At 35.3% G+C, this 24,262-nt stretch overlaps 1 protein-coding gene across 6 annotated transcripts in view; it reads right to left on the reverse strand.

The window, feature by feature from the left end:
- Window positions 1-24,262, reverse strand: part of LOC149787644 (calpain-9-like) — a 100,240-nt gene that overhangs the window by 20,653 nt on the left and 55,325 nt on the right. For 3 of the 6 annotated variants that reach the window (XM_089973825.1, XM_089973826.1, XM_089973823.1), the window contains exons 12-17: window positions 21,799-21,929; window positions 19,640-19,848; window positions 14,643-14,679; window positions 13,843-13,911; window positions 9,116-9,209; window positions 5,680-5,694 (exon numbers count right to left, since the gene is read on the reverse strand). In XM_089973825.1, coding sequence (XP_089829951.1) covers window positions 5,680-5,694; window positions 9,116-9,209; window positions 13,843-13,911; window positions 14,643-14,679; window positions 19,640-19,848; window positions 21,799-21,929 — 555 coding nt within the window. The remainder of the gene's footprint in view (window positions 1-5,679; window positions 5,695-9,115; window positions 9,210-13,842; window positions 13,912-14,642; window positions 14,680-19,639; window positions 19,849-21,798; window positions 21,930-24,262) is intronic. The other 3 variants (XM_089973827.1, XM_089973824.1, XM_089973829.1) reach the window with 3 other exon arrangements.

Here is a 24,262-nt window from a genome sequence, read left to right on the forward strand (position 1 = left end):
TTTCATAAAACATAAATCTGGGGACACAAATTCATGTACATCTGATATCAATGACATTGGATAACAATGTTTGCAGGTTAAAAGGCATGACAAGGTAACACATCTTTAACCAAGGGTAACCTGTCAATCATTGGCTTGACAGTTTCTTTATTCCGGCTCAGGGCTCAGACTGTTACTTCTAAGGTAGGGGGCCCCGAGTGGCCGAGTGGTCTAAAGTGCTCTTCATTGCGGATCACTGCCATCTCACCTCTGTCTGCGGCGGTTCGAGTCTAAGATTCAGCCAATGTGGGTATGTGAGAAAGCTTGCCAGTAGCTTCTCGTGGGTCGGTGGTTCTTTCCGGGATTTTCCTGGGTTCTTCCTCCACCATTAATACTGGCCGCCATGTATAGCCTATCATGTGCTGAAAAATGGCATTAAACCCCACAACAACAACAACAACAACAACTTCTAAGGTAGCCACTCCAACTGCAATATACAAAGCTGTCCCCTTTACCATATAAAAGCCAGCATGTACTGCACGAAAGTTGACAGTGGGTAAATGTAGCAAAGTGCTTTGTAATTTTTAACAACAGTAACACCCTCAAGCAATGTTTACAACAGAATTGACACTTTGGAAAAAACAAAAGGATGTTTATTATACTGATAATAAAACTATTGCTTGAGTTATGCCACTGTTATTTTTAGCTAGAATGATCTGTTGCTTGAGTTATGCCACTGTTATTATTAGCTAGAATAATCTTTTGCCTGATTTATGCCACTGTTATTGTTAGCTAGAATAATCTGTTGCTTGAGTTATGCCACTGTTATTGTATGTGGGAATAATCTTTTTCTTGAGTTAAACTACTTCATTAAAAAGCTTGTTTGAGTTATGCCACAGTTATTGAAAGCTAGGTTAATCTGTTTATTGAATCATGCCACTGATATTGAAAGTAATTATGCTTGTGAACATGAAAAAACATAATAAGAATCATGGTTAACATGAATAAAATACATCATCTACTGTTATCGTAACTGTTTACTTATATTATTAGAAACAAAATATCCATTTATTTCTTCATCGATGAATTTATTTACTTACTGATTTAATTGTGGATCACCAGTAACTGGGACTAATCTACAGTACACATGGTATTTTAGTCACAGTCAGGGTCAGATAAAACACAGATCTCTTATTTTTCTGTTCTCTGATTTTTTTCAAGAGTTTTAGCAATCGTTATATGGACATTTCTGATAAATTAACAAACATTGATATTAAAATCATTCAAAATGGAGAAATTTAGAAGCTTGAACATTTTTTATTATTTTTTTGTGTTTGAAGTTGTAAAGGGTCATTCTGCTATATGTGATGGCAAATGTAAGTCAAGGCTGTCCACAGTTAGATACTGGATGAACCATGATAATTATAATAAAGACAAGGAGTGGTTTGGATTTTGTTTGGAGGGGGGCATACCAGTTCATCAATTGGTTTTAAAAATTAACTATTACTATTCACAAACATTAAGATAATTACTGAAATTGTATGTAATGTTTTGAACTGGGAGTGGAAACTATGAAAGGGTTAGGAATTTGGTCAGAATGAAGTTTTGAATCAAGTATGATCTATGCTTATAAGGCTTGAGTATGATCTATACATGTATATACAAGGATTGAATCAAGTATGATATATTCTTATAAGGCTTGAATATGATCTATACATGTACATACAAGGACTGAATCAAGTATGATATATTCTTATAAGGCTTGAATATGATCTATACATGTACATACAAGGACTGAATCAAGTATGATATATTCTTATAAGGCTTGAATATGATCTACACATGTACATGCAAGGACTGAATCAAGTATGATATATTCTTATAAGGCTTGAATATGATCTATACATGTACATACAAGGACTGAATCAAGTATGATATATTCTTATAAGGCTTGAATATGATCTACACATGTACATGCAAGGACTGAATCAAGTATGATATATTCTTATAAGGCTTGAATATGATCTACACATGTACATGCAAGGACTGAATCAAGTATGATATATTCTTATAAGGCTTGAATATGATCTACACATGTACATACAAGGACTGAATCAAGTATGATATATTCTTATAAGTCTTGAATATGATCTATACATGTACAGTGTGACCTCGCTATAGCGCACTCCATTATAATGCGAATTTGGATATAACGCGGTCATGGCATGGCTCCTGAAATTTCAAATACATGTATTTTTCTTGAGCACAAAAAAATTCTAAAGTATTATGAAGAAAAAAAAAGTAAAACGTTGCTTATCATTTTGGGGAAGAGATCGCGTATGAATAAAACAAGACGATCGTGGCTTGACTCCTGAAATTTTATATGTATTTTTCTCGTACACGAAAAAGTATTTTTCTCGTACACCAAAAAGTACTTTTTTCTTTCTTCTTAAAAGTAAAAAGAAGAAAAAACGCATAAAAAGTTTATTCTGGGATCGCGTAGGTCTTCGCCAATGTCGCAAACTTGGATTGTTTTTCCTTATTGGCTGCAAAACATACGATGTGGCTTTTTTATTTGTTGGCAACATTGTTGGCTGTTTAAACTTTTATATACAACCATTGGTTTGGAGTGCAGAAATTCAGAGGCCCCATGAAAGGAAGCCGCAAACTGGCTATAAAATGCACTGAAATTTATATATTGTTACATAAACAAATTCTTTGTCCATACAGACAAACCATCTAAACAGTACATTGTTATATCATAATCTGCTTATCCTGAAATCTAGCATGAGTTCTGTATGTTGTGAAATATCCGCTTTTTTGTTGTTGACATTTCTGGTAATGGAGATCAACCGGGCGAGGCATTGTCTCGTAATCTATCTTTCATCGGATTTTCGGCCGATCGCTAGTAATTAATATATTTACAAAGACTGATATTTGTACGTGGATGGTAAGTAAAATTCCTCTTCTTTTCACTCATAATTAAGTTCATCAGAATGCTCACGTTTTCTGTAATAATCCCTATCATCAGAACACCTGCATCTCTATCGTCTGTTGACCCTTTGTTAATTTTCAGACGCATGCATGGAAGGCAGCATGACGCTGCTACCACAAATGGAAGAAAAACAAAAAACACATCTTACTTATTGGTTTATTCAGTAGGCATGGAGGGACAGTGACTAGAATAGTCTAAACGACGGCCAATTCCTTTTTAAAAATGTACCCAGATAAAATAGATTGCTGAAATTTCATAGGAAACATATTACCTTTGAAGCACTGACTGTTATGAAAACGTGCTCAGCAAATGAAAAAATACCAGTCTCAATCATGCAATACAATTATTTGATGCTGCCGCCACAATAAGAAATGGGCATTTGTTTGGTTCTCCAAAGCTGTCCTTTAGTGGTGACTTCAATAGCGCATGCACCCTTCATCAAAGAAAGCCAACTACAATCTTTCAATAACAGCAAAGAACTTTTCTTCAAAGGAAGTGAGTACCAAACTTAAATAAAAGTGATGGAATCTGATGGATTTTTGCATTTTCCGACGTGACTGGAACACGTTAACTGTGCTGTGAAAGTTTCCTTTTTGTAGGAGAAATTTTGTGCTTATGAACACTACCAATGGGGGCTTAAAACGCAAACTAACTTTTACCGACTTGGAACGTACTTTAAAGTAAATGTGTTTCATCATTTGTTATGTGATTGTGCTATGTTTTTCCACTGAACTCAGACCAATATGACCTGTTACAAAATCATTGAATATTTTAAAGCTGTGCATGTGCATATTTTCGATGGAATCATTTGTATTGTGGATTCAATGTATATGATGAGGTTCACAGGTGAGTACATGGTGTTGATACTCTATTCATGCTATACATTAGACATTTATATATAAACAGGATTCATGTATATGTACCAATTCATGGTTCTCTAAATAAAGTAAACTATTATATTATGTCTTCTGTTTTCACTACAAGAGTATTTCTCATTTAATATGCATCAATTCAAGATGGCAACTGTGCCAACGAAGCACATATTTTACTGCCCACATTTATTACCCACCCCCATCCCCAATTTTTTTTTTTTTTTTTGGGGGGGGGTACATTTTCTTCAGCTTACTGACTTGGTTGCTTATAACACGGTTCGGTTCATAACACAGTTGGATTCTATGGCTCCCAACTACCGTGTTATAGCAGGGTCACAATGTACATACAAGGACTGAATCAAGTATGATACGTGCTTATAAGGATTGAGTATGATCTATACATGTACATACAATGATTGAATCAAGTATATGTGCTTATAAGGCTTGAATATGATCTATACATGTACATACACAGACTGAATCAAGTATGATATATGCCTTTAAAGCTTGAGTATGATCTATACATGTACATACAAGGACTGAATCAAATATGATATGTGCTTATAAGGCTTGAGTATGATCTATACATGTACATACAATGATTGAATCAAGTATGATATATGCCTTTAAGGCTTGAATATGATCTATACATGAATATACAAGGACTGAATCAAGTATGATATATGCCTTTAAGGCTTGAGTATGATCTATACATGTATATACAAGGATTGAATCAAGTATGATATATGCTTATAAGGACTGAATCCAATATGATCTGTACTTCTAGGGATTGCATCAAGTATGATCTATACTTATTAGGTTTGAATCTATTATAATGCATGCTTATAAGGTTTGAATCAAGTATGATCCATGCTTCAAAGGTTTCAGCACTGCATCCCTGACATAGAAACTTATATTACACCTCTTTTCCAAGCAAACAATATATGATTAATATGTCATACAATTTCTATACATGATAATTTTTTTCATTACAAATATTAATATTTGATTAAATACTGTTATGTACCCACTTATACATTGATTCCAACTGCGAAATGCATATACCCAGATCTGTTGTCCCATAACGCACCAGCAGATCTGGGTCTGTGCAGTTTGTAAGGATTAAACAGTACAGCAAATATTTAATATCCTTATCTACAGGCATATTATGCAGTGGAGCATCAGGGTCTATGTTGTTTGCAGTTGGACTTGACTTATAAGCAAGTACATACAGTATAAATAAATTCAGTAGAAAACCACAAGAAATTATTTTTTTTACAAAGAACATTAGTGAATTACACACAAAAATCTGTCTTGATTGCATGAAGTTAATGTCTAAAGATCCATGTAGTTTGCTGAGACAATTTTTGTTACCATCACTGCTGGAAAAGTGAGACCTATACAGGGTCAATTGCTAATGAAGGCCTATTCATCCAATGAAGGTTTTGTTCAGGTATGCTATGTATAGCACTTAACCCACTTTGTTTCATTTCCACCATGCAGATAAAACCAAAAAGTGAGACCTATACAGGGTCAATTGCTAACGAAGGCCTATTTCATACAATGAAGGTTTTGTTCAGGTATGCTATGTATAGCACTTAACCCACTTTGTTTCATTTCCACCATGCAGACAAAACCAAAAAGTGAGACCTATACAGGGTCAATTGCTAATGAAGGCCTATTTCATCCAATTAGACTTTTTCATGATACACTATGCCTGTTATGTAACTCACTTTGTTTCATTTCCACCATGCAGACAAAACAAAATTGTCAGTAATTGAATAACCCACATTTGATTAGATGGATGCCATGCTTAAATTATTACATCCATACCCCAAAATATGTTACCTGTGGAGTAAGGAAGAAAATGGAAAAGAAGATAAAACATGAGAGAAAATACAATATACATAGATATGTTTTTCATATGTTTTTGCTTTGACAATAATAAAAACAGTTCTGCCAAATATAAACCTAATCTCATTCAACCAGACCTCTCATATGGCTCCATGAGACCTTTGCCAAACAAGGGTCTTGTAAATAAACTGATTTTTCATGTACTGCCAGAACAAGGGTTTTCTAATGATGAGACAAAGTCATGTAAATATCTCATTGTGAGATGACATCATATTTCAAATGAAGATGGGCAGTTTCACTGACTGATTGAAATATGCCTCCTGCATTGGGATCTGCTTACAGTAATGGTAAATAATATCCTTTTCAGTTTACCATACCATCTATACTCACTTATAAGTCAAATCCAATGCACAGACCCACAGCTTTCACTAAATAATGTGCCAGCATATCTGGGTCTATGCAGTTTGTTAGGAGTAATCAGTAGAACAAATAACATAGACCCTGAACTGCCAACACATGATCAAGGGAATGCAGATTAGGGTTTACGTTGTTTTGCACTTGGACTTGACTTATAAGCAAGTACAGATGGTACAACAGAATTTTGACTATTTTTATTCCTGAGAGTATGGTAAGATAAATGTTTAGACAAAATGTCTTTGTTGGTTCACTTCTTAAAAATTGGACCATTGTATCAATAATTGCAACCAATAAAGTATTTTAATATGCCAGAAGTCTGGTGGAGCCTCACGAAAGTCTGGCTGAACAAAACTGTAAATCCTGCCATGATATCCATCCACTTGTATACGACTTAGCAATAACTGAACATAATATCATAACATGACACTACCATCACCATTACGATCATAAACTTGATTTCATTGTCCCATCACTTAATAGCATACAGTATTTACTTGCTTATAAGTCAAGTCAAACTGCAAAAAACAAAGATGCTGCTGTCATAGCATAATGTGCCTGCAGATCAGGTCTATCTAGTTTGTTCTACTGATTAATCCTAAAAAACTGAACAGACCCAGATCTACCAGTGTATTATAAGATGGAAGATCTGGGTCTGTGCAGTCTGCAGTTGGACTTGTCTTATAAGCGAGTATATATGGTAGGTCAAACAAAATACCTACATGTACTTGCTCTATCTCAGTAAGAGTTAGTCAAGTCAAATATTTATTTTTTTCAGGAGTGGGTGAGGTGTAATTTAATGCAAAATTCTCATTCAGGTTAAACTTCTGATTGTATTTAATCTAAATCAGGTTTACAAAATTTTACAGATGGAGAACCAACTTTCACCTAGAAATTTCATTCTGCAAATCCTGCATGGTTGAAATTTGTGTATCAATACACAGGTATGTTCTATAAAGTTTAAACAATTAAAAAAGAAAATTAAAAATTCTTTTGTTTGCATAAATAACTTATTCTAATGCTCAGTATTGGTTTACATTCTAAATAAAGAAAATATTTTGGAAATTTGTCAGATATTTCTGTATTTTACTCAATTTGTTCTCCAAAGAAAACTAAAGAGACAGAAATAGATGGAACAAAGAACAGGTGGTGGGAAAAAAGGTAAAAGGTTGGTAGAACAAAATTTATATGTAATAAATTGTTGGGGAAATTCTTGCATCATTGTTATATTCTTTAAAAATAATAGAAGCATATAATGTAAAAATGTTTCTGTTTACTGTCATGTAGGAACATTGTGAGTATATGACAGAATTTCCATTAAGGGAGAACTGAAGGTAACAAACATAGAGAATGTCATTGATCATAGAAAAGAACTGATCATGGAATGTCATTGATCCTGAAATGTCACTGATCATGGAATGTTATTGATCATGGAAAAAAATTGATTATGGAACATCACTGATCATGGAATGTCGCTGATCATGGAATGTCAATGATCATGGAAAAGAACTAATCATGGAATATCATTGATCATGGAACATCACTGATCATGGAATGTCACTGATCATGGAATGTCATTGATCATGGACAAGAACTGATCATGGAACATCATTCATCATGGAATTTGACTGATCATGGAATGTCAATGATCATGGAAAAGAACTGATCATGGAACATTATTGATCATGGAAAAGAACTGATCATGGAACATCATTGATCATGAAATGTCACTTATCATGGAATGTGAGTGATCATAGAAAAGAACCAATCATGGAAAAGAACTGATCATGGAATGTCATTGATCATGGAAAAGAATTGATAATGGAATGTCATTGATCATGGAAAAGAACTGAACATGGAATGTCACTGATCATGGAAAAGAACTGATCATGGAACATCACTGATCATGGAATTTGACTGATAATGGAATGTCACTTATCATGGAAAAGAACTGATATGGAAACATCATTGATCATAAAATGTCACTTATCATGGAATGTCATTGATCACAGAAAAGAACTGATCATGGAATGTCATTGATCATGGAAAAGAATTGATAATGGAATGTCATTGATCATGGAAAAGAACTGAACATAGAATGTCATTGATCATGGAAAAGAACTGATCATAGAATGTCATTAATCATGGAAAAGAAATTCTCATGGAATGTCATTGATCATGGAAAAGAACTGATCATGGAAAAAACTGATCATGGAATGTCACTGATCATCAAAAAGAAATAACAAAAGTACCAAAGTGCAAAGTTTTGAGAAGAAAAAAACAATTTTCAATGCATTTTACATTTAGTAAAATCAGTTATCACAATAAATTAATATTGCTTTAGGGCACTGCAAGCATGTACATGTAAATCAGGAGACCAAGAAAATTACATAAAAAATTGCGCCCTCACCCTTAATTTTATCTAGGCATGAAATTTTCCAAGAGGAAAGCCATGAGGAAATTTCTTATCACAACTCATCATCATCATCATCATCATCATCATCATGGTAGTGTAATGAGCATAATATTGTCTTTTTTTCTAATAGTATAATATAGGATCCTAAGTTATGTCTTTTAACCACATCTCTTCAGTTTCTAAATTTTTCAATGTAAACCAAATATATTATATTCTTCCTTAAGATCAAAACTTTCAAATTAATTTTTTTTACCTTTTAAGGCCTTAAGTGTACCAGTGAGGCACCATTTTGTTTAACCCCAATGTCTGGACATAGCAATGTGAGGAAAATATATATAAAAAACATGTTTACTGGTGTGGGATAGGAAAACTGCACCCTTGAACTCATTTTACATGGACAAAAGCTAGACAAAGCAGCTTTTCTGCCCATGAAATATAACACTTCAGATTGGGGTGCCCTAGCCCACACCTGGATTCTGTGATTCTTGCCCTCCTATGCCCCTGGTTGCCCTGATTCTATCACCCTTGTTTTTTCTGGGTTTTTTTTCAATTCAAGATTTAACCTAATTTTGTCAATATACTTACGTTCTGGTTCTGGTGAACAGCAGATAGCACTGGAAGTTGTGGGTTCTCGGTAACTAAGAATCTGTTGCAAGCCACTGGCATCAATCTCCTCATACTGAAAAAAATTTGTATCGACATTTGCAGTTACTGATAATATTAGCCGTTATGGTGACTAATGTGGAGATACAACATTCATTATAAAATTAATATTGGCAAGAAATATAAAGTACATAACTGCAAAATTCAGCATGTCAATCAACATATGCATCTTGCAATAGGACCAATAAGTATGTCTCCAAAGCTATATAGACACCATCATCCAACGCACTGTCTGGTAATAACTACATACAGTAGTGTACTCGCTTTTAAGTCGAGTCCAACTGCAAAATGTACAGACCCAAATCTGCTGCCACATAATGCACCAGCAGATCTGGGTCTGTTCAGTTTGTTAGAAGCAATCAGTACAACAAACAATATAGACCCAGATCTGCAGGTACATTATGCTATGTCAGATCAGGATCTTTGTTATTTGCAGTTTGACTTGACTTATATGCAAGAATATATGGTAAACAAGCATGTTTTGGAGTCATTTTCAAAGAATTCATCTATGTTGTTTGTTCTACCTATTACTTCTAACAAACTGCACAGATCCAGATCTGCCAGTGCACCATGTGACAGCAAATCTGGGTCTGTGCAGTTGCAGTTTAACTCATAAGTGAGTATATACAGTAGAAGAAATACCAAAATACTATTTAATCTTGTTAATAGGATATCCTTGAATCACTAAATGATAAAAAGGAGTGATTATACAGGGGTAAATTAAAATAAAATTCTTTTCTAATAGTTAATTTTCTGCAATATTTTTAATGAGAAAATGTTCATTAGACTGATAGTGCAAGACTGCATAATTGATTTGAATATGGCCATCAAATATGGTACAGACATTTATTACTTTTGCATGGCATTCACTACTGATGTTTAATCTGCATATCCAAATTTCCCATCCAATTTTTTTTACTATGTATCCATTTCATCTTACATGGATGATCTGGCATTTGCAATTGATGTCCAATCTGGCATTTGCTATTGATGTCCAATCTGGCATTTGCTATCGATGTCCAATCTGGCATTTGCTATTGATGTCCAGTCTGGCATTTGCTATCGATGTCCAATCTGGCATTTGCTATTGATGTCCAATCTGGCATTTGCTACTGATGTCCAATCTGGCATTTACTATTGATGTCCAATCTGGCATTTGCAATTGATGTCCAATCTGGCATTTGCTATTGATGTCCAATCTGGCATTTGCTATCGATGTCCAATCTGTACTTGCACATCAAACACCCCACTTTTCTCTGATGTCTGCACTTGATATTCTCAGAAGCAGGGAGCTGAACTTCTAAGAGTCTCATATTGCTTTAGATTCCATTTACATTGTATATAAAATATAATATATATTTTCACTTTTAAAATGAGTCCAACTGCAAACTGCACAGACCCTGATCTTAAGTCACACAAAGCACCAGCAGATCTGGCTCCATGCAGTTTATTAGGAGTGATCAGTAAAACAAACAACACAGACCCTATCTGCAGATGCATTATGCTATGGCAGATCAGGATCTGTGTTGTTTGCAATCTGACTTGACTTATAAGCTAGTATATATGGTATTTGGAAAGTGTAAAGACAGTGTATGTAATAAATACAAAACTGCATTCCTGCTTTATTCCAATGTCAGGAATTGACTCTTAGGATATGGCATATGAATGCATCACAGCCTTATGGCTTCCATGTATTTTTAATATTTATTGCATACTATATATACTAGCTTATAAGTAGAGTCCAAATGCAAACTGCACAGACCCAGATCTGCCATGCTATAATGTCCTGGCAGATCTGGGTCTATGCAGCTTGTCTGGAGTAATCAGTAGAACAAGCAACACAAACCTTGATCTGCACATACATTATGTTGTGGAAGATCCGGGTCTATGTTATTTGCAGTTTGATTCGACTTATAAGTGAATATATACAGTACATTAAATAATATTTGCAATATGGATATCCAATCTGCATATGGATATTTTCCATCAAACTGTTACACATTGCACACACAATATGTAACTATTTACTATGGCATTATACTCCAGTCAGTCTTGAATAAAAGTAAATCAAATATACTCAGGTGTTTCAAAACTATTTTGTGTAGTTTCAGAAATTAATATGGTTTTAAATGCCTGAGATCTCATATAAACTGCATGAAAGAATATGGTCATTTGAAATCTGGCTACATTAAACATTAATGTAGTCTAAAAAGCAGTACACCCACTGCAACAATAGGCTGTAACAATATAACCACTCTAAAAATGGAAGTTGTTAAATGTCACATGACCAAAACAGAAGCTGCAATGGTGGAGGTACATAAACTTTGCACTGACAAGACATGGTGATCAGTTGAAAAAAATTAATGAAGATCAATTCCCTTTGATAAGTTACAAAGATAATGAAAATGGTCAGGGAACCGGGGAAGATTAGATCACCCTAGTAGTATGGGAGGGAATGCCTCCACATCCCATCAGGCAGCACCTTCTTCAAGAAATTAATATTTTTTAACTGAAAAATAATTTCAGTAGTGTATACATTTTAATCGCACCAAATGGCTGTTGTGGATTTTTAATTATGTGTGAATTTTTCAGATGCAACAAATGAAACATTCATCAATAACAACAGTTATAAATTGTATTAATACTGTAGATTTCGTAAATGTGAAAAGTGCAGAAATATAAGTATGAAAGAAATAGAACAATTACATGCATGGCTTGCTCCAAGCCAGGATACACTAATTTGTTTGATATGGCAAAGGAATACATCTTGGCTTGATGGCTCAGCATAAAAACTGATTTGTAGTTTTAAGGATATATCTATGGCATTGAATCAACGAATATCTGCATGAATCAACCAATACCTGCATGAATCAACCAATACCTGCATGAATCAACCAATATCTGCATGAATCAACCAATACCTGCATGAATCAACCAATATCTGCATTAAAGAGGAATACATAAATTAAATTTCATAATTTTTCAAAAGAAAAACAAAATATCAGATATATGTACAAGTATTATTCAATCATTGATTGGACTTATTTTATCCCTCTTTTGGCTCATGGATTTAGGATAGGCCGTAAACACTCTCCTGCATGTCTCAAGAGGCAACTAATGGCAAGATGAGCCATGGTAATGAAATGGTTAGTGTGATTGACTCATGATGGAAAGGGTGCTGGTTCAAATCCTACCAGTGGATCAACCTGGGTTGGTTACTGTGTTGTATCCTCTTGGACAAGGCACTTTGCTCCAATCACCTCAGCACTAAATAACCTAATTGCATAGATGTGCAATAAAACAACAAACTAAACTTACTTGTATAGCTGTGTTGTAAAACATCATAGCAAACCTATTAATAGCTATGGTGTAAAACATCAAACCAAAATCACGTGTGTAACTGTGCCGTAAAACAAAACAAAAAATTACTTGTATAGCTGTGTAATAAAATACCAAAACCAACCTACTGGCATAGCGGTGTTGTAAAACACCAAACCAAACCTACTTGTGTAGCTGTGTTGTAAAACACCAAAACCAAACCTACTTGTGTAGCTATGTTATAAAACACAAAATCAAACCTGTTTGTATTGCTGTGTTATAAAACACCAAACCAAGCCTACTTCTGTTGCTGTGTTGTAAAACATCAAAACCAAACCCACTTGTGTAACTGTGCCATACAACAAAAAAAAAAACAACCTACTTGTATAGCTATGTTATAAAACACCAAACCAAGCCTACTTGTGTAGCTGTGTTGTAAAACACTAAACCAAACCTATCTGTACAGCTATGTTGTAAAATACAAAACCAAACCTATTTGTACTGCTGTGTTATAAAACACCAAACCAAGCCTACTTGTGTAGCTGTGTTGCAAAACACCAAACCAAACCTACTTGAGTAGCCATGTCATAAAACACCAAACCAAACCAACTTCTGAAGCTGTGTTGCAAAACACCAAAACCAAACCTACTTGTGTAGCTGTGTTGTAAAACACCATACCAGACCTACTTGAGTAGCCATGTCATAAAACACCAAACCAAACCAACTTCTGAAGCTGTGTTGCAAAACACCAAAACCAAACCTACTTGTGTAGCTGTGTTGTAAAACACCATACCAGACCTAGTTGTATAGTTGTATTGTAAAACACCAAACCAAACCTACTTTTGTAATTTTGGCATAAAACATCAAACCAAACCTAACTGTGTAGCCATGTCATAAAACAACAAACCAAACCTACTTTTGCAGCTGTGTTGTAAAATACCAAACCAAATCTACTTGTGTATCTGTGTCAAAAAATACCAAACTAAAGCTACTTTTGTAGTTGTGTCAAAACACACCAAACTAAACCTGTTTGTGTAACTATGCCATCAAACACCAAAATCTATTTGCACCTCCTGGGAAATTATTGAACTCAAACTGTTTCATGCTTTCAATTTATGGAATGAAATGAATGCAAGTGATGAAACAGTAAAAAGCAATTTATCATGGCTTATTTTCTTTAACTATGCTTCCAAACTATTTTTTAAGCCAAATTCTTATTGAACATTTTTTGATTTTTGATTAACTTAAATTTTATTGAGTCAGATAGGTTAGCAATGAAATCTTAAAACAATATTGTACATAATTTTTTATGTGATTTAAAAAAATCTTACCCTATTACACATGAGAAGAAATCTGCGTCTTAATACATGGATTGTCTCTGTATTGAGATGCTGTATTGACTGAAAATGGCAATGTAAAGAAAATATATCAGATTTCCAAGTATGGATCAATTACTTATGCAGACTCCCATTTTGAAAGATGTAGGGGGATCTGTCATCAAATTTTCATCACAGTTAGATAGTGTCTCTGCTTTTGGTGTAAAATATATAGTGACCAAGAACTTTCGCAGAAGATTTCATTATAAACATTTACATATACATTATTTTACAGGCACAATAATAAATTGAATACCATATCAAAATTCACTGTATAGCAAGAGTGTTCTATTTATGCTTAGTCTAAAAATAGCCTATATGAAATAAGATAGACAATGCATGTGCAAGCTGATCATTAAGAGGTTACTTTAAGGTTTCAAACTTCTCTTAAGCTAGAAAAGTAAGATATTGTGATCTACTTTTCATATGAATGCACATTTAAAGTTTTATGACTATGCAAGCAAAGGTGTCATATAAATGGTGCCAAATACTTAACATAAATAACACATTAAAACAAACAAATTAGGTTACCATGACCTCATTATACTAGGATGGAGTAGTACCCATCAAGGTGATAAAGTTTCATGTTTCATGAATATACAGGTGAAACTTCCAGACAAAAGTGGCTGAATATGGAGATGTTACTTTGCTGTCTACACCAATAACACAACTGTCAGAAAAATGGTACCTGTGTTGTCATGCCAACACTTTGTAGGCAAGAAAAAAGGTGAAATATGAATTTATTGTATGCTTACTATGGTCATTTCAGCTGTGTCAACGTCATCAAGTTCCCTGTAAGGAAAAAACATTTCAATAAAATTCCTCCTCCTCCTTTCCAAAACAGCAAATTCATTATCATCAACATAAACAACTGCAGCAGTAGCTTCAACAATAACAACCATCAATACAATAAAACAGCAGCAGTAATAATAATAATAATAATAATAATAATAATAATAATAATAAAATAATAATAATAAGCTAGAGATGAGTACAGTAGAACTTTCCCTGAGTCAACAATGTTAGAACCAGATATTTTGGTTTCTTAAAAAATGTGACCAATATATACAGTGGTCTAATTAGTATTAGAATGGCCAGTACATACAGTGGTCTAAATGGTATAAGAATGGCCAGTACATACAGTGGTTTAAATTGTTTTAGAATGGCCAGTAATAAAGCAGTCTAAAGGGGCAGATTCTAAACTGCATGAGTAATTGTCACCTTGTTAATTTGTAGAAAAAGTGTAGGTGTTTTTAATAATTTCTCTTTTCATTCACATAAAAAAGTTTTTGTCCATGGCTGTTGTTTTGCATCTGCTGGAAGTAAGAGTGAAGGGTTTGGTTGTTAGTCATCTCCACTTTATACTCGGACCTGTTCTTAAAGATTTTCCTTGCACAGGGAACTTGCACTATTCCTTCTGTTTTGAAGTTAACACCATAATGCCTTCCAAATTTAAGTGAATACATGTACAAAACAAAGGGCGTCCAAGAATAGTCAAATGGAGATGCCTGAAAGGCCCTCAAAGGTTGAATTAATATCACTGACAGGTAGTCTGTTTGTTTGGAAAGTTTTTACAAAAGTCTTGTCAAGGATAAGAATGGTATATAAATAGATGCTAAGTCTGTCTGTAACCTGCATACTAGAAATAAAACCAATATGTCAACACATACAAAACAGCACCACCACACAATGGAGAGACCTTCTAAAGATGAAAAAAACCCATCAAGTTATATGTGTATCAATAATGTGTCTTATCATAGGCTGTGTATCATGAATTAAATTAATACATGGCAGAGGTGTATCATTTCACCCCTAGTTGCCATCACAAGTAATGTAATGCACACCCCCATTAATACAAGATTTATCTCCCTTTGTACCTATGTTAGAAATAGGTGCATTTTTCCTTTCAGGTGGCGCTCTACAGTTTTGTATTTTGCATAAAGGTTAGGTTTTTAAAGAAAAATAATTTCCCCGGCTTTCCTCACTGGATGCTGGTGTTCAGTGATGGTATTTGAAGTGATGACCTGGATGCTGGTGTTGAGTGATGGTCTTTAAGTGATGACATGGATGCTGGTGTTGAGTGATGGTATTTGAAGTGATGACATGGATGCTGGTGTTGAGTGATGGTATCTGAAGTGATGACCTGGATGCTGGTGTTGAGTGATGGTATTTGAAGTGATGACATGGATGCTGGTATTGAGTGATGGTCTTTGAAGGGATGACATGGATGCTGATGTTGAGTGATGGTATTTAAAGTGATGACATGGGTGCTGGTGTTGAGTGATGGTCTTTAAGTGATGACATGGATGCTGGTGTTGAGTGATGGTATTTGAAGGGATGACATGGATGCTGGTGTTGAGTGATGGTCTTTGATGAGATGTCATGGATGCTGGTGTTGAGTGATGGTATTTGAAATGATGACATGGATGCTGGTGTTGAGTGATGGTCTTTGAAGGGATGACATGGATGCTGGTGTTGAGTGATGGTCTTTGAAGGGATGACATGGATGCTGGTGTTGAGTGATGGTATTTGAAGAGATGTCATGGATGCTGGTGTTGAGTGATGGTATTTGAAGTGATGACATGGGTGCTGGTGTTGAGTGATGGTCTTTAAGTGATGACATGGATGCTGGTGTTGAGTGATGGTCTTTGAAGGGATGACATGGATGCTGGTGTTGAGTGATGGTCTTTGAAGGGATGACATGGATGCTGGTGTTGAGTGATGGTCTTTGAAGGGATGACATGGATGCTGGTGTTGAGTGATGGTCTTTGAAGGGATGACATGGATGCTGGTGTTAAGTGATGGTCTTTGAAGGGATGACATGGATGCTGGTGTTGAGTGATGGTCTTTAAGTGATGACATGGATGCTGGTGTTGAGTGATGGTCTTTGAAGAGATGTCATGGATGCTGGTGTTGAGTGATGGTATTTGAAGTGATGACATGGGTGCTGGTGTTGAGTGATGGTCTTTAAGTGATGACATGGATGCTGGTGTTGAGTGATGGTATTTGAAGTGATGACATGGATGCTGGTGTTGAGTGATGGTCTTTGAAGGGATGACATGGATGCTGGTGTTGAGTGATGGTCTTTGAAGTGATGACATGGATGCTGGTGTTGAGTGATGGTCTTTGAAGGGATGACATGGATGCTGGTGTTGAGTGATGGTCTTTGAAGTGATGACATGGATGCTGGTGTTGAGTGATGGTCTTTGAAGAGATGTCATGGATGCTGGTGTTGAGCGATGGTATTTGAAATGATGACATGAATGCTGGTGTTGAGTGATGGTCTTTGAAGGGATGACATGGATGCTGGTGTTGAGTGATGGTCTTTGAAGGGATGACATGGATGCTGGTGTTGAGTGATGGTCTTTGAAGAGATGTCACGGATGCTGGTGTTGAGTGATGGTATTTGAAGTGATGTCATGGGTGCTGGTGTTGAGTGATGGTCTTTAAGTGATGACATGGATGCTGGTGTTGAGTGATGGTCTTTAAGTGATGACATGGATGCTGGTGTTGAGTGATGGTCTTTGAAGTGATGACCTGGATGCTGGTGTTGAGTGATGGTCTTTGAAGGGATGACATGGATGCTGGTGTTGAGTGATGGTCTTTGAAGGGATGACATGGATGCTGGTGTTGAGTGATGGTCTTTGAAGGGGTGACATGGATGTTGGTGTTGAGTGATGGTCTTTAAGTGATGACATGGATGCTGGTGTTGAGTGATGGTCTTTGAAGGGATGACATGGATGCTGGTGTTGAGTGATGGTCTTTGAAGGGATGACATGGATGCTGGTGTTGAGTGATGGTATTTGAAGTGATGACATGGGTGCTGGTGTTGAGTGATGGTCTTTGAAGGGATGACATGGATGCTGGTGTTGAGTGATGGTCTTCGAAGTGATGACATGGATGCTGGTGTTGAGTGATGGTCTTTGAAGGGATAACATGGATGCTGGTGTTGAGTGATGGTCTTTGAAGGGATGACATGGGTGCTGGTGTTGAGTGATGGTCTTTGAAGTGATGACATGGATGCTGGTGTTGAGTGATGGTCTTTAAGTGATGACATGGATGCTGGTGTTGAGTGATGGTCTTTAAGTGATGACATGGATGCTGGTGTTGAGTGATGGTCTTTAAGTGATGACATGGATGCTGGTGTTGAGTGATGGTCTTTGAAGTGATGACCTGGATGCTGGTGTTGAGTGATGGTATTTGAAGTGATGACATGGATGCTGGTGTTGAGTGATGGTCTTTAAGTGATGACTTGGGTGCTGGTGTTGAGTGATGGTCTTTAAGTGATGACAGGGATGCTAGTGTTGAGTGATGGTCTTTGAAGTAATGACATAGATGCTGGTGTTGAGTGATGGCCTTTGAAGGGATGACATGGATGTTGGTGTTGAGTCATGGTATTTGAAGTGTTGACATGGGTGCTGGTGTTGAGTGATGGTCTTTAAGTGATGACATGGATGCTGGTGTTGAGTGATGGTCGTTGAAGTGATGACCTGGATGCTGGTGTTGAGTGATGGTATTTGAAGTGATGACATGGATGCTGGTGTTGAGTGATGGTCTTTAAGTGATGACTTGGGTGCTGGTGTTGAGTGATGGTCTTTAAGTGATGACAGGGATGCTAGTGTTGAGTGATGGCCTTTGAAGGGATGACATGGATGCTGGTGTTGAGCGATGGTATTTGAAGTGATGACATGGGTGCTGGTGTTGAGTGATGGTCTTTAAGTGATGACATGGATGCTGGTGTTCAGTGATGGTATTTGAAGTGATGACATGGATGCTGGTGTTGAGTGATGGTCTTTAAGTGATGACATGGATGCTGGTGTTGAGTGATGGTCTTTAAGTTATGACTTGGGTGCTGGTGTTGAGTGATGGTCTTTAAGTGATGACATGGATGCTGGTGTTGAGTGATGGTCTTTAAGTGATGACTTGGGTGCTGGTGTTGAGTGATGGTCTTTAAGTGATGACATGGATGCTGGTGTTGAGTGATGGTCTTTAAGTGATGACATGGATGCTGGTGTTGAGTGATGGTATTTTAAGTGATGACATGGGTGCTGGTGTTGAGTGATGGTCTTTAAGTGATGACATGGATGCTGGTGTTCAGTGATGGTATTTGAAGTGATGACATGGATGCTGGTGTTGAGTGATGGTCTTTAAGTGATGACATGGATGCTGGTGTTGAGTGATGGTCTTTAAGTGATGACTTGGGTGCTGGTGTTGAGTGATGGTCTTTAAGTGATGACATGGATGCTGGTGTTGAGTGATGGTCTTTAAGTGATGACTTGGGTGCTGGTGTTGAGTGATGGTCTTTAAGTGATGACTTGGGTGCTGGTGTTGAGTGATGGTCTTTAAGTGATGACATGGATGCTAGTGTTGAGTGATGGTCTTTGAAGTAATGACATAGATGCTGGTGTTGAGTGATGGTCTTTGAAGTAATGACATAGATGCTGGTGTTGAGTGATGGTCTTTGAAGTGATGACATGGATGCTGGTGTTGAGTGATCATTGTTAAAGTATAGACTTGACAAATGTGTTTAAGTAACAGGAATGCCCAAAGAAAGTGCCCCAAAACAGGCCTAAATACAAAGGCAGCAAACAGACTAGGGTAATACTCTCTGCCTCAATCAAATTAGTGATATAGAATAAAAACTAGAGAACATGGAGGAAACTGTCAACTTTGAGAAGGCCACATATCCATGCATAATCCAAAACCAGGAATCTAACCTGGAACCACAAAGGTGCAAAACAATGTGTTTTACCTCACATTACTAATCTGGTCTGAGTATATCCGCAGCAAAAATCGTCCCTCCACACCACACATAGCAGTTACTGGAATAACAACGTAGCTTCCTGGTGGTAGAATGAGGAAACCCACATTCTCTCTATCTGCTTTCATATCAACCATCGCTACAAAGTTGGACTGCGTAAAATGAGTTTGAGGCAGTTTTGGCTGTGTTTCCCTTGGTGCCTTTAACATAAAAAGACATTAGGCTGGGTAATCAGAAATACAGTCACAAACTAGGTCAGGAAATTTTTCATATTTTTGCAAATTATTCTTTGCACAATGATAAAAATGCTATCATATCTATTGTGTCAATGTAAATATGCAATGTTAATAGTTCAATGCTTTATTCATATCTATTGTATCAATGTAAATATGCAATGGTAATAATTCAATGCTTTAATCATATCTATTGTATCAATGTAAATATGCAATGTTAATAATTCAATGCTTTATTCATATCTATTGTATCAATGTAAATATGCAATGGTAATGGTTCAATGCTTTAATCATATCTATTGTATCAATGCAAATATGCAATGTTAATAGTTCAATGCTTTAATCATATCTATTGTATCAATGTAAATATGCAATGTTAATAGTTCAATGCTTTATTCATATCTATTGTATCAATGTAAATATGCAATGTTAATAATTCAATGCTTTAATCATATCTATTGTATCAATGTAAATATGCCATATCAATAGGTGAATGCTCCAATCATACTTTAACATCATAGTTGATGTTGTCCCTGGCAGAAATTGAACATTACGTATCCCTTTCCATTCATATGGGCTCAATGCTTTGCCTTTCTTTCCACAGACATGGGTTCAATGCTATGTCTTTGTTTCCACTAATTGTACTCAATGCCACGTCTTCATTCTCACTGATATGTACTCAATACTACGTCTTCATTTTCACTGATATGTACTCAGTGCTATGTCTTTGTGTCTACTGATATGTAATCAATGCTGTTTCTGTTTCCATGGATATGGGATTGATGCTATGTCTTCATTTCCACTGATATGTACTCAATGCTACGTCTTCATTTTCACTCATATGTACTCAATGCTATGTCTTTGTGTCTACTGATATGTAATCAATGCTGTTTCTGTTTCCATGGATATGGGATCAATGCTACGTCTTCATTTCCACTGATATGTACTCAGTGCTATGTCTTTGTGTCTACTGATATGTAATCAATGCTATGTTTCCATTTCCATGGATATGGGATCGATGCTACGTCTTCATTTCCACTGATATGTACTCAGTGCTATGTCTTTGTGTCTGCTGATATGTAATCAATGCTATGTTTCTGTTTCCATGGATATGGGATCAATGCTACATCTTCATTTCCACTGATATGTACTCAATGCTACGTCTTCATTTCCGCTGATATGTGTTCAATGCTATGTCTTCATTTCCACTGATATGTACTCATTGCTATGTCTTTGTGTCTACTGATATGTAATCAATGCTATGTTTCTGTTTCCATGGATATGGGATCAATGCTACATCTTCATTTCCACTGATATGTACTCAGTGCTATGTCTTTGTTTCCACTGACATGTACTCAATGCTACGTCTTCATTTCTGCTGATATGGGCTCAATGCTAAGTCTTCATTTCCACTGTTATGGGCTCAATGCCATGTCTTTATTTCCACTGATATGGGATCAATGCTATGTCTTTATTTCCACTGTTATGGGCTCAATGCCATGTCTTTGTTTCCACTGATAAGGGATCAATGCTACGTCTTCATTTCCACTGATATGTACTCAATGCTACGTCTCCATTTCCACTGATATGGGCTCAAAAAATACCATAAACTTCAATCATTTCATATTGATGAAATTTCCAAATCTGCCTAAGTATTAATATTTTGTTTATACAACTTGTGTGCATGACATAACAATTTATTACATCATTAAAAATCCCACTTATTTATCAATCATGCAAATTAATTTTACATCTTAGCAAAAATGCTTTGCTCACTGATTTACAGTACCAAACTGTATCTATATAGCCATTTAAAAAAAACAAAAGTTAATAAATAACTGTATCCTATAACTTAAGACATAATGAAACCGGTATGATACAAAGATCAGAAAATTTTTAAAGAAACATGGGCCCCACCTTGTATACACAGATGCTGCAGGTGATTGGAATTCTCTCCCTTAGCATGTAGTATCTCTGCATGATAGAAATAAGAACACACGAATGTTGCTGTAACTCCATGTAGAATTGATTGTTTATGGCTAAAAGACCTGGAATAATAAAATAGTTTAATGTGAAATTAATTTCCTGTAGAAATATAAAAATTATCAATTCAAAATGTCACTGCAATCACATCACTGATGTACACCTTCTGTATACCTTATATATTTCAATCTAAAAAAAAAATAGTAATATAGGTATGAAGAATAAACTTGGATTTTAAAAATAGTAATATAGGTATGAAGAATAAACTTGGATTTTAAAATAAATTGAGAATCATATGTCTCATCATGTATATTTAAGCAATAAAACTGGAAAACCGAGATTCAAATAATTGTAAATGCACAGTGAAGATGTTTCAACTCCACAATCCACGTATTCAATAAAAAGTTTAGTATAAAATGTAATAAAAACATGGCATAAAATAGTACAAATATATAACAATAATGAATCTGCTCATCAATAATTATTTCAAACACAATGCTGCTTTCCTAAAGACATGATTGTACCCAAATCAAAATGCATGTTTACCACAAGCTTGCTGCAAGCTTGTGACAAGCTAGTTGAAGTTGCACAAGCTAGTCAAGGAACTCACACAAGCTTGTAAAAGGAATTTCTCCAAGTCTGCAAGCTTGCATGCTTGCAGCAAACTCGCAAAATCTAAAGTTCAAGCTTGCGCAAACTTGCAAAAGGAATTTCTCCAAGTCTGCAAGCTTGCAAGCTTGTAGCAAGCTTGCAAAATCTGATGTTCAAGCTTGCAAAAGAAATTTTTCCAAGTCTGCAAGCTTGCAAAATCTAAAATTCAAGCTTGCAGAATGAAATTTTCCAAGTAGGCAAGCTTGGAAAATCTATAATTCAAGCTTGCAAAAGAAATTTTTCTCATTATGTCTGCAAGATTGTAAAATCTAAAATTCTACATAAGCCTGCATGCAAGTTTGCTGTATAATTTAATCAGTCATGAAAGTTGAAAACTGGCAGCTAGCTATAACTCCTGCATGAGATCATGCAGTACCTGTTGAAATGTTGAATATACATTTTGACTATATGTCATGTGCAGTAAGAAACAAGTCAAATTTAAACGTTATTATGTTTTTGATTCATAGCATCTAGTAATGCACTTTAGTTAATTATATGTATATACATTTTCAATTCTTGCAGAAATGCTAAACAGTTGTACTTAGCTGCTACATACATAAAATGTATTATTCCAACATTTCTGTCTGAATTTAAAAAGGAACATTATTAATATATATTTAAAATTAAACTGATTTCTTGTCCTTGTTTAATATAAAATGTAATTTATTTCTACAAATATCTTTTTTCCAACTGAATGATATATCTTGTTTAAAATATCAGCCAGGTTAGATAAACAATTGAGCTTTTTGCATATAAAGAAATTTTTTAAGTGATTGTACACTGAATTGGCTATTTTGTCAGTGAGTGACATGGATTATAATCATAAAATAACTATTATTTGTCTTTAATCTGTTTATGTTCCTAAAAATACAAATATTTCAATCTACAGGTAAAACAGTTTTAAACTATACAAAAGTTTGTCCTTACAAATACACATAACCAGTATATTTTCAAAGTTATCCCATACAATGTTTACTATAGAACTAATTCCATCACTTTCCACAGTATTAGGTCTTAGTATGATACAGCTCTTATCTTTTAAAAAATTAATAAATAAACCCAGACCAACAATGTTTTCAAGAGGTATGGCTACAAAATGATCAGACAATTTCCCAGTATAAATGTGAATCAAACATGCATGAACCAATGTGGTTTCATCTACAAATGCACATTTTTCATATTTTGTGAATTTATTTACAATTGCAAAGAATGAAGGAGTGCGTCTGCAGTCATTCATCAAGCAGCAGCACAGTGGATAAACTTTAACGTAGAACAAATATGGAATACTGAATAAAGAATTCCATTTAGCAAAATCCTGTAAAATATGTAGTAACTGCTGATTGCAAAGGTATTTACAGACTAACTTGTTAATAAAGCAAGATAATTTATGTCAAGTACTTGTAAATGTTATTTACCAACTGCACAATAAAAACAGTCCGAGTAACTCTTGTAATATTAACTTCTGGCATTGAGTTTTTCAAAGAATTGTCATACATTTGTTTCAACTACAATCTGCTGCCAGAAGGAAAAAAAAATTGTCAGTAATTTATTTACTAAATAAAATTTTTAACATATATACAATATTTTGTTTTTCTGAGAGAGAGAGAGAGAGAGAGAGATATATGCATCTCATTCTGCCAACATTCTAAAAAGAATTGAGCTTTGTGAATTTTGATTTTTTAAAAAGAAATCAAATCAAACCATGGAAGATGAAATGTGGTTTTCTGCGACAGAGACTTAACTCGGT

Source organism: Sinohyriopsis cumingii, chromosome 11 (assembly GCF_028554795.1).
Source record: "Sinohyriopsis cumingii isolate HCF-2022 chromosome 11, ASM2855479v2, whole genome shotgun sequence".
NCBI classification, from domain to species: domain Eukaryota; kingdom Metazoa; phylum Mollusca; class Bivalvia; order Unionida; family Unionidae; genus Sinohyriopsis; species Sinohyriopsis cumingii.